The sequence below is a fragment of the Prosopis cineraria genome, unplaced genomic scaffold (genome assembly GCF_029017545.1).
Source record: "Prosopis cineraria cultivar Desert tree isolate PC_DT_omini unplaced genomic scaffold, ASM2901754v1 PC8, whole genome shotgun sequence".
NCBI classification, from domain to species: domain Eukaryota; kingdom Viridiplantae; phylum Streptophyta; class Magnoliopsida; order Fabales; family Fabaceae; genus Prosopis; species Prosopis cineraria.
In genome coordinates, this window is record NW_026555339.1 from 5,674,978 (window position 1) to 5,686,100 (window position 11,123).

The window sequence follows — 11,123 nt, forward strand, 5'->3', positions numbered from 1 at the left end:
ATATACCTTGGACAGTATAGATTTACAATTAATTTTTTAAAAATTTTTATAATTTTTTACCTTGATAAATATTGCATTAAAAGTAAAGATTTTTAAAAGTAGGGGTGATCAAAACTAGTTTCTGAAAGGTGGGAAGCAATTGCAGAAGATTTGGAAAGGATTTATAAGATAAGTTTATAAGGGTTTATAAGTTTGTCATAAAATAAATTTTAACAAATATTAAAAAAATCAAATAAAAACTCTTCATAGAAGTCATTTTTCACATCGGTGTATTTGACATGTCAACAGCTAATTTTTTATATTATAGTATCTTAGTATATATAGGCCGCCTTTTTATTATTATTATTATTCTTATGGATTTATACTATGTTGCTCGTTTGCAAGGGCCGTTCCCTCGAAGTGACATGACTTTTTCAACCTCAAATGAAATAGTCGCGTTACTCCAATCTATACATAGTAACAAACCAAACTTCAATCTGATTTTCAAACTCTTGTTATGTGGAAAAGTTTAATACCGTAGCGAAATTTTATTTTAAAGTATGCAAGTACTTTTTTTTTTTTTTGCCTTGAAACTATTTTCACTATTTTTTTAGCCAAAAAACTATTTTCACTATTAATATGCTGTTTTAAAATTTTTCATTTTTTTATTATCAACATTTAACAATTTTTCAATTTTGTATTGTGGTTAAAGTGTAACAATATTATAATACTAACATAAACTAGACAAAGTTTAAATATTAAAACGATCGCTTTAAAAAAAATATAAAACGGTCAATTAATGGAAAAAACATGTGCTTTAATGGAAGAATCGAAAAAGTCAACTTCCTTTCTCAATGCGTGACCGATAAACCGCGTGGTTGGGTCATTTGCTTGGTATGTGGTACAGATAAGAGACGTTGACCCGGTTTAAAAACAAAAATCTAATTAAAAACTTAAAAAATATAGGTTTAATCATTGGAATTCATTTAATTAATTTTAAACATACGAAATAGTGCATTAAAAAAATTAATGTTTTTTTGTTTTGCCAAATATAATTAATGAGTTTTTTAATCAAAATACTCTTAATAAATAAACCACTTAACTGACTTTTAAGGTGAAAAAATGATATTAGTTTAAAAATAATTAATTAAATTTATTATTGGTGTAATTATGCTAAAAGTATCTTATACTCCTTTCCATCCAAAATATAAGTAGTTTTTGACAAAAATTGACATACAAATAAAGTTATCATTTCCACAAAAATATATTTTATTTTTTATTTTTATCCCTAATCCCAGCTGCTAATGCACTCTATGATAAATTAAGAAATATATTTAAACAAATACCTAGATTAATAAATATAAGAGGTAAAGTGAGAATTTTTTTTTCTCAAGTACCATATTGTTTACATTTTTAATTGAAATATAATTGAGAAAAATGCTAATATTTTAGGCCGCAAGGGATATTTTTCAATGGAGGGAGCAATAGGTAAGGACTAAATTTGTTCTAAAGTTGATTTAAAATTATATTAAAAATCTTGACTAAAATCTCATATCACTGTGTTGCCTTATTTGACTTTGGCTTCTGATGGACATTGGACAATTTGCCCTTACTGGTAAGCACTTCAAGTTTAAACCGTAAAAAGAGAAATGTTACTATCAACTTCAAAAACTACTGAGTCAACCAATTGGACTAGGACAAAATTTGTTGGAGAATTGGTCTCAGAAATAAAATAAAAGGGATTAAGAATCCTCAGACCGTCTTCCTTTTAAATTTTGGTAATCGGGAATGATCTGGGTTAGCATTAATCTCTGCAGATGAAGAACACTCCAGAACGCCATTTTGTCCTTTCAAGTCAAAGTAATCAGAATGGAGGCAGTGATACAAACAAGCATAATCAAAAGTCTCGTCCTTCCCTTAAGTCTTTCAAATCTCTTGCCAAGAAATTCGCACTTGTTTTTGCGATCTTTCGCTCTGGCAAGGGAAAACCATCTGCAGAAGTTGCCGGAAGCAGTGATGTTAAAAGGAATAGAAGTAAATCCAGATGGGTATCATCATGTAAGTCTTGGTCTTTAATTTGATGAGGAATTTGATATAATTTTCCGGTTTTACCCGCATCCTCATTTTCTTTAACAGTCTGAATTCATTGTGCTTGCCAAAATGTCAACCCTTAAAATTAGATTGTGAATGCCATATTTTCCAAAACTGAGACATAATTGTAATCTTTGCAGTTTCAACTGATGTATCGTCTGAGAGTAACAAGAATTCATGGAAGTTTTCTCACTCCTACGCATCTTCTAGCGTCACAAGTGGACAACTTGGAATGGGCAACTTCTCGTTCGAAGAGCTTTACAATGCAACAAGAAAATTTTCTGCAGATAATATAATAGGGGAAGGTGGGTTTGGAACTGTGTATAAGGGGAAGCTCAGTGATGGGTCTATTGTTGCTATAAAGCGCTCCAAGAAGGTATGGCAATGGCTTGATGATATGTTTTGAACATTGCCCATCTCCAAGAAAAGCAGATTTTTCAGGTTTTTGCTACCAATGTGTCTGATATAGTGAAGTTTGTTGGCAGACTACGCATGACAAGAACTTAGCGGAGTTCAAGAATGAAATAAATACTCTGTCAAAAATTGAGCATCTGAATCTTGTGAGGTTATATGGATATTTGGAGCATGAAAATGAAAAGATGGTTGTTGTTGAATATGTTGGCAATGGGACACTTAGAGAACATCTGAATGGTAAGTTCAGGGAATAATCAATCTTTTACTGTTGCATATGAAAAAGATAACCCAGTCAGAATTGGCATATTGTAGAAGGCAATGGTTCGTGTCTTAGCTCGTTGTTCATCTCCTCAACTTTTCGAATGTGCTTTATAAAAATTATAAAATTATAAAAGTTCTTTGTTAAGTTTCTGCAAACTGTATATTGTTTTTAAGAACAAGATGAGAACTTTATAATCAATTGCTATAAATGCAGGTACAAGAGGAAATGGACTGGAAATTGGTGACCGTCTAGACATTGCAATTGATGTTGCTCATGCAATAACTTACCTTCATATGTACACAGGTGTGTCCATTTAATCAAAACAAGTCAGTGCTTCTTGTTGAAATCATATGAGAGGCTTAATTTGTGTTGTATATTTGACAGATCATCCAATAATCCATAGAGACATCAAATCATCCAACATCTTACTCACAGAAAAATTGAGGGCTAAAGTTGCAGACTTTGGATTTGCTCGTTTGGCTTCAGATGATCCTGCAGCAACTCATATCTCAACTCAAATAAAAGGAACAGCTGGTTACTTGGACCCTGAGTACCTTCGAACATATCAACTCACTAAGAAGAGTGATGTTTATTCGTTTGGCGTATTGCTCGTTGAAATGATGACCGGGAGACATCCCTTAGAACCAAAGAGACCTCTCAGTGAGAGAGTGACCATCAGATGGGTAAGCATGTTAAAAATTCCTAAAAGTATTACATGAGAACTAGGAATAGTACTTTTGCTTGATGAGCACATTACTTGAGAATAGAATCTGACTGTTTCAACTGTATATCAAAGTTATCTGGTAGATTAAAGATATTTAAGAATGGAGAAAGTGAATTTTGTTCAGTGTTTATTCTGGACACAAGCATTTTAAGTAGCTAATTATTCTGATGAGAGGCTCCTCTAGGCTTTAAATTTTAATGTCTACTAAGGAGACTAAGATGATCATTACTTATTCCCCTCAAAAAAGTTTCCTTCATTTACATTTGCTTGAGAGTTGAAGTCACAAATTCACTTCCACTGGTTTATTGAGTCGTTAGCCAAAAAAAAAAAAAAAAAACAGTTCACTTGGTTCCAGTATTAAGAAGATGCCACAGGCCACAGGGCAAAAATGTGCTAGAATCTGCCTGATTGAAACTTGATGGCATTGCCGCGGAGTTAGTTTTTAGGCCATCAAATTCTGAAAATCTACAGCATGAGTGTAATGTTTTAGCATTCTAGCATTCTAATTTTTTATTGTCTATCTCGCAGTAAAGTGCTCGGATTATTCTACCTAGGCCCTGGTCCTACGTAAAACATTCATTACATCGAACCATTCTGTGTAATACCGAGGAAATATCATATTTAACGATTAAAATCAAAGAATGGACATAGTGCGGATAGTAAATGATCAAATTCTGTAAAAGATGGAAATGCAGAAGAAAACATTAAGAATTCTTAGTTACTTCTCTAAGTTTCACATCATAGAGTTCTTAAAACCTGCACAAATGTGCTACTTGGGGCTGATTCAGGTAGTAAGAATGTAGCCTAAAAAGACCTACACAAATGTCCAATGGCTATGTTTTCTGTTTTCATTAAAATAACTCAGCCAATGATTATGCACTTTGAAGGCCATTAAATTGATTGGACGGAAAAATATGCAATCTGTTTGAATACAGGCAATGCAGATGTTGAAACAAGGAGATGCTGTTATTGCCATGGACCCCAGGCTGTGGAGAAGTCCAGCTTCAACCACGGCAATGGAGAAGGTTATGAAGCTTGCCTTCCAATGTCTTGCACCGTTGAGGCAGTCGCGACCTTCCATGAAAACTTGTGCGGAGATTCTATGGGGAATCCGAAAAGAGTTGAGAGATCAAGCTTTGGCTAATGTTCCTCCTCTTGCTTCTCATCATTCTGCAGATTTCACTAAAGCTGACGATAGGAAGAATAAGTTTGTATCGCTTGAAGTTGAGGATGATGACAATTATAAGTTTGTCTCTGCCTAATCATATTAATTAGTTCTTGAGAGAATTTTTTCATTGATTGTTCAAATAGGCTCATTCATAGTAAATGTGCTGCTGTTTCATATCAGTCTATTGTTTTCAAGAGGTTTTCTCCTCTTCCATTCTGGAAGTTCTCAAGTTATCAGAATGATGATGAGGAGGGAAATGAAATATTGAAAATTCAAGTCACATCAATTATGAATACAAATTTTATTTACATTTTTTAGTAGAATCTATAACATGAATTTGACCCTATAAACCTCAAGATTTTGTATTTAGATTGTAATGATGTGTTGAGAGATTTAATTACTTTTTTGTGCAATAATCTCCCAAGAGTAAAGATGGGATCAAATATTAGCAAAGCAGAGGACATTAATTAAGGAAAAAAAAATAACATTTTAGATGACAAAATTGAAAAGTGATATATTAAAGATAATGAGAACATCTTATGATAAGGAAAAGGAGTAATATGTGCATTCTAAAAAAGAAAATTCCAATGCCTTCAATTTTTTCTCAAATTTGAAATTAAATAATGTTACACCAACTTTGTCAATAAGAATTATGAATCAAAAATAGGATAAAAATAAAATAAAACTAATAAAAATAACTATAAAAGTGCACTAAACATTATTAACATAAAACATAAATTTTATAAAAAGTCTCCCTCTTTAACAAACCATAAATAAATAGCGCAATTTACGGAAAAACCTACCTAATTATAAAAAATTAAAGATAGAATCACTCTCTCAATCTTAAACATTTGAGTAACTTTACAATGCTTAGTTGACTAATTGGCATTTTACGAGGTGGAATAATGGAAATCTTTATATACTACAGCAACATAAAGATATAAAGATTAAAGTTTTACCCAAAAAAAACTAAAAAGATTAAAGATATGATTTTTTTGCTAAAATGTATTGTTAGTTGTCTAACTTTGTATAAAATTTTTGTTTGATTTCTTAATTTTATAAAGTATTATTTTCAATCTTTTAGCCTTAAAATTTTTATTTTTGAATGATTTTCTTTTGAATCAGTTATTGTTATTTTAAAAAACTAGCTTTTACTATCAAAAATATTGCATTTTATTTTTTTTTATTGATACTACTCATATATTGGTCGAGATATAATTATTTTATCATGTAATAGAATACATTCTTAATAAAAATAATTTTCATTTTATTGATTTGCAACCTCCATTAAAAAAAAAAAAATTAATCCATCAGTACAACATCATGAAATCAAACATAAAAGGAAGACAACAAAATAGATACATAACATCTCATTAGCTCACCTGCCGAAAGATTTATCTCCAAGCAACATTTGTAGTTATTCTTTTACCAATATTTTGACAATCATGCAACAAAAATTTGTAACTTTTCATGGCACTTACCCTTGAAAATACCACATACCATGCGTTTACTTCTCAGTGTGATGTACTAGAATATTATAAATAAATGTTGATCAAATATAGTGATTAATTCTTATAACAATATATTGATTGTAGGATTTTCTTGTTTAGTCATCTTTCATACAAAGAAATTAAAACTATTAGACTTCTATTTATGATATACATTCTACACTTTTTTTATTTTAAATATAATGCCTTCATTTTATAATTTAAGAACTTTTTTCATTTGTTATATTCATGCAAGTATTGTTATTTTGAATTTAGCTAGCTTTTACTTTCCTTTCCTTTGCATGTAAGTTCAAGGACCTCCTTAAAAGTTAAGAAAAAACTGTAAAGATTTCCATATTAGTTTTACTTTTTATTTTCAACCATTCATTTTTTATTTTTGAAAAATTGTATAATTTCGGCCATTCATTTTTTTTTTTACTTAGGGAGGCACTAACAACCTATTTAAAAACAAAAGACATTAAAATTGTATGGATTTTCAAAACAAACCTCAGGACATAAAAGAATGGGGTTCTTGCAATCTGGCCATAAATGAAGAGTACATTAAAAAATGAGTACAGTTGGAAGTTAATGAACATACACTATATAAGGTATTGACATCTAAATCATGCGATTCGGAAAGAAAAGTAGACAAAAGAAGCAAGTGAAGAAATAGCAAGAATGCATAAAATAGAAATTTAAAGTAATCTCATAAAATTGAAGAACCCAAAAGTCGAAATCACTTTGGTAGCTTTAAAGTCACTAGATGTTGGTCAAAATACACGGAGAATGGAGGGCGTGACAACTTCTCCATCTGACCTGAACGAAGGAAGCGATGAATGCTAATGAAAGACGAAAATAGCAACACGAGCAAATCTAATGACACTCTAAGCTTGAACCCGACAACCAAATCTAAAAGGGATGTTGTGGAAGGATTTGAGAACTAGTGCTCTTATCTCTGCTTTGAAGCTCGAGACACTGAAGAAGGAGTTACAAGAGGGAGAAAAGGGTTGAGTGTTAAAAAAGACAAAAGGAATGGAGGGGATGACAAAAAAAAAAAATGAAGCATGCAAAGGCTAGTAGCAGAATGATCACCTTTTTTTCTTTTTAATATGAGACAAGGCAGGAGTTTTTAAATTTAAAAGGTGAAAAAAGAGAGTAAAAGGGGGCTTTTACACATATAACTTATATTATAAGATCAAGTAAAAGAAATAGCTTATCCTTCCTCAAATTTAAAAAATTGTGTTTTTAATATTTAGATTATAATTAATTTATAAAATTGCCCTTTTCTAATATTTGCTTTTTAAATACCATAAGATTTAGAACATAAGATATCTTTAGAACAATAGAGACAAATGTGAGAGAGAAGACGAAACTCGACACGACAAAGACAAATGCGAGATAGCAAAGTAGTGTGAGTGTACCACAGTCACGACGGCGAGAGACAAACATGAGGTGAGATATATCGACAAAATGGAGTGTGCTAGCGAGAAATGGAGCTACAGATTCATGTTTTTTTATTTTACTAGTTTAGATTTGATTCTCTGTAACAAGCTAAGAGTCCAAAATTTTTTATGAACTTAGATTTATTTTGCAAATTTGTGTTTTGTGTTATTAATTTACAATACTACATTATTGATATACGACTGTATATTAATTATAAACAAATTTATGTCTGATTATTTGATTATGTTGATTTAGTGATATACTATTGTATATCATTCATATATAAGTCACATCAGAAAAAGCTTATTGACTTGTCTACCATTGATATATAGTCGTATATCAGTAATGGAGTTTTCTTTTTAATGTCTAATATCCTCTTCATAATATCTAAAAAAAATAGGGAAGGAGAGAGAAAAAAAATTGTGTGATGAAGATGATAATTCAGGCAAATTAAATTAAAAATTTTGATGAAGAAAGACATTGTATGAGAGATGAATATGATGATTCAAGAAAGTCAAATAAAAATCCGATAAAGAAAATATTCAGAGAGGGAGCACACACAATATAATTTTTTATAATAAAATAAAAGATTTAATCAGTTAAAAATTAGCGAAATTAGATATATTCTGTTCTAATAATAAATTTATTATGAGCATAAAAAAAAATATATGTAATTAATTTTATGAATGAGTCATATTTTAAAATATTTAAAAACTTCATTCATAATTTATACGAGTTGCATTTTTAATGACCATTGAGGAAATTTTTTCAAATTTTTTTAGGACAGAAATAATGAAGTAAATAGACTTGATAATGCTAAAAACTAAGGATAGAAGCTCGTGGCCTTACTTTATGTCAAAATGAAGTGTTGTCAACCATTTCAAGTGAAAGACCGAAAATGCCCCATAGCTACTTTGTTATTTTAAAGAAGTGTGAAGGAATCTCATTTTTACCGCTCTTGAAAATGCCAGGAATGCTCTCATTTTATCATTCATAAACTCTACTTTTTTGAATAGTTATCTATTATATGTTGTTTAAACTTAATGCATTAATATTTGAAAAAGTTTTATTAATATTTAAAAGTTTAATATAATATTTTTTAGTTGATGAAACCAACGATAGCAAGATTAAAAGATTGAAAGAATGCCTTATAAAATTAAAAAGTCAAAATTAAACATAATATAAAGTTAAAAGATATGTCATGTTTTGGTTTGCGATGAAGATTGGACAACCCTATCAAGAAAGAAAGAAAGAAAAGGCGAGCTTAGACTCGACCATCATCAGGGAAAAAAAAAATAATCATGGTGAGCATGAAAATAGAGTATGCATGGTTCAATCAAATAAAATTTCCCTTAAAAAAGATTAATATACAATTTAAATTTTGAACTATAAATGTAAAAGTAATTTAAATTTATACTATTAATTGATATATTTTAAACCCAAAATAATTAAAACCAATGCATCTTCACCCCCACTTGTTAATTTGAAGCTAATGGCCATTATTTTTTAAACACATAGTAGATATAGAATGTAGGCTCCATTATATTTAAAAAGTAACAGTTGTTAGCTTCAAATTAATGGGAGTAAGAATGCACCAACTTTATTTATTTATTGTTCAAAATATACCTATTAATAATATAAGGTTTGAATCGTCTCTAGAGCTATAGTTTAACCTTTTAAAAAATATGTTTTCATCATTTTTTCACTCTGTCCTGCAAATTGATAAAGCTTATTCAAAAATAAGATTGTTAAGATAAAAAAAACTTTGAATTTAAAATTTGTTTTATTATTTACAAATAACAAGAAACCTCAACTATTATAAAAAAGAAAAGAAAGAAACCTCAACTACTGTCTAATTTTTTTTCACAAAAAACGAATTTATTTTATCTTTCAAATTTATACTTTGAGGTTTGAATATCATTTGATTTAAAATTAAAATATTTTTATTAAATTAAATTTTTATTTTTATAAAAATATATATTTACAAACATACAGCCGGATGTGCGTAACATGTTCGCGCTTATAAAATAGCATTTACTACCATTTTCAGTACAAAGTAGTATATATATTTAGCTTATCTTCTTGACTAACAATCATTATTACTCCTTTATTAAAAAAACATTTTTATTTTTTAAGAAGTTAGGTATTTAAAAATGTAATGCATTTAAGGTGTAATCATTGTCTATTTTTTAAGAGTACCTTTGTTGAATAAATTATTTTATATTTATTTTAAAATAAAATACTCTATTGAATATGGATAAATAAAAAAATAGGATTAATTTAAAGATAAGTTAATAATTTATTGAGATGAGATTCTATTAAAAATGACTTATATTATTGAACAGAGTAATATAGTGTAAAAATTAGGGGAAATAACAACAAAATCCCACCAAAATATATAAATGACAATCAGGTATTTTAAAAATGTCATAATTTCGCTAAAGTTTTTATATATTTTTTAATATTAATGATTTTAGATTAAATAACTAAATTATCCTTAATTTAGGTAGTTATAATTTTTATTTAAGCAGTCAAAATTTTTATTTATAAATCATAAAAATTGAACAAGATATTATAATTTTTTACATGAACATCTTATTTTTTAATTTAAAAAAATAATTTAATTATCTAACTTAAAATTATTAATGTTAGAAAGATATTTAAAGATTTCAAAAAAATTACAATATTTCAAGAGACTTAATTATTACTTATATATTTTTATAAAATTTTATTATATTTTTTAAATTAAGGTCGGTTTCACCTTTTTTTTTTTTGAGCATATTTAAGCAATCCCTTATTATAAGAAAACGTTTCTTAAATGACAAGTCACATATCTTTAAAGATTAATTTACACCACATTGCTTTCTCAACTTGTAAAATTTATTCAAATTAAGGGTTGATAAGTGATTTAAATCCATTTTCTGAATAAATATTTTAATTACAATCATTTAATTTAATTAATATTTTAAAATTATTAAAATACATTTTAAAAAATTCAAAATGATCCTACAATCAAAATAATTATCTTCTTTAATTTATATTTTTTAAATATTATGTGATAAAATTTTTAGAAACCATTCAATTAAATCAAATTTTTGTTACTTTGCCACATAATCCACTAATTAAATGGATGAGTGGATTTGCGCTATTCACCGAATCCAAATCCATCTAATTTGTTCTGATAAAAATTGTTAAATTGATAATATAAGTTTATAAAATAAATTATGTAAGTACATACTCCCTCCCGTCTATTTATAAGATACATTTGAAAAGTAATTTTTATTTCAAAATATAGAATACTTATAATAATTAAATTATTTTTTTAATTTTATTTTTTTGATTAATGTGAAAGTATTTAATGTAATTATATTATTATTTACAGTTAAAGATGAAAATAAAATTATATTTTATTTTTTATGATATAAAAAATTAATTTTTTTAAAAATGTGTGAAATGTTGAAAGTGTATTGTAATTGAAGTAATAAACTTACTTTCAATTTTTTTTTTTTAAATTCCTCACAAGACGGCGACGTCGCTCCCAAATTTCTTTTTAAA

General features: G+C 28.1%; 1 protein-coding gene across 1 annotated transcript; it reads left to right on the forward strand.

Annotated features, from left to right (window-relative positions):
• The first annotated feature begins 1,730 nt into the window (after positions 1 to 1,730).
• LOC129318584 (calmodulin-binding receptor-like cytoplasmic kinase 2) lies at positions 1,731 to 4,955 on the forward strand. The gene is made up of 6 exons (XM_054963430.1): positions 1,731 to 2,037; positions 2,211 to 2,446; positions 2,556 to 2,721; positions 2,960 to 3,049; positions 3,131 to 3,429; positions 4,406 to 4,955. The coding sequence occupies exons 1-6, from the start codon at positions 1,797 to 1,799 to the stop codon at positions 4,730 to 4,732; spliced, it is 1,359 nt and encodes a 452-aa protein (XP_054819405.1). The 5' UTR covers positions 1,731 to 1,796; the 3' UTR covers positions 4,733 to 4,955.
• The last annotated feature ends 6,168 nt before the right edge of the window (positions 4,956 to 11,123 follow it).

Coding starts and splice junctions, on each gene's coding strand:
- LOC129318584 (XM_054963430.1), top strand. CDS start 1,797: ATGAAGAACACTCCAGAACGCCATTTTGTCCTTTCAAGTCAAAGTAAT. Junction 3,050..3,130: donor TTACCTTCATATGTACACAG/GTGTGTCCATTT, acceptor TATATTTGACAG/ATCATCCAATAATCCATAGA. Junction 3,430..4,405: donor AGAGAGTGACCATCAGATGG/GTAAGCATGTTA, acceptor GTTTGAATACAG/GCAATGCAGATGTTGAAACA.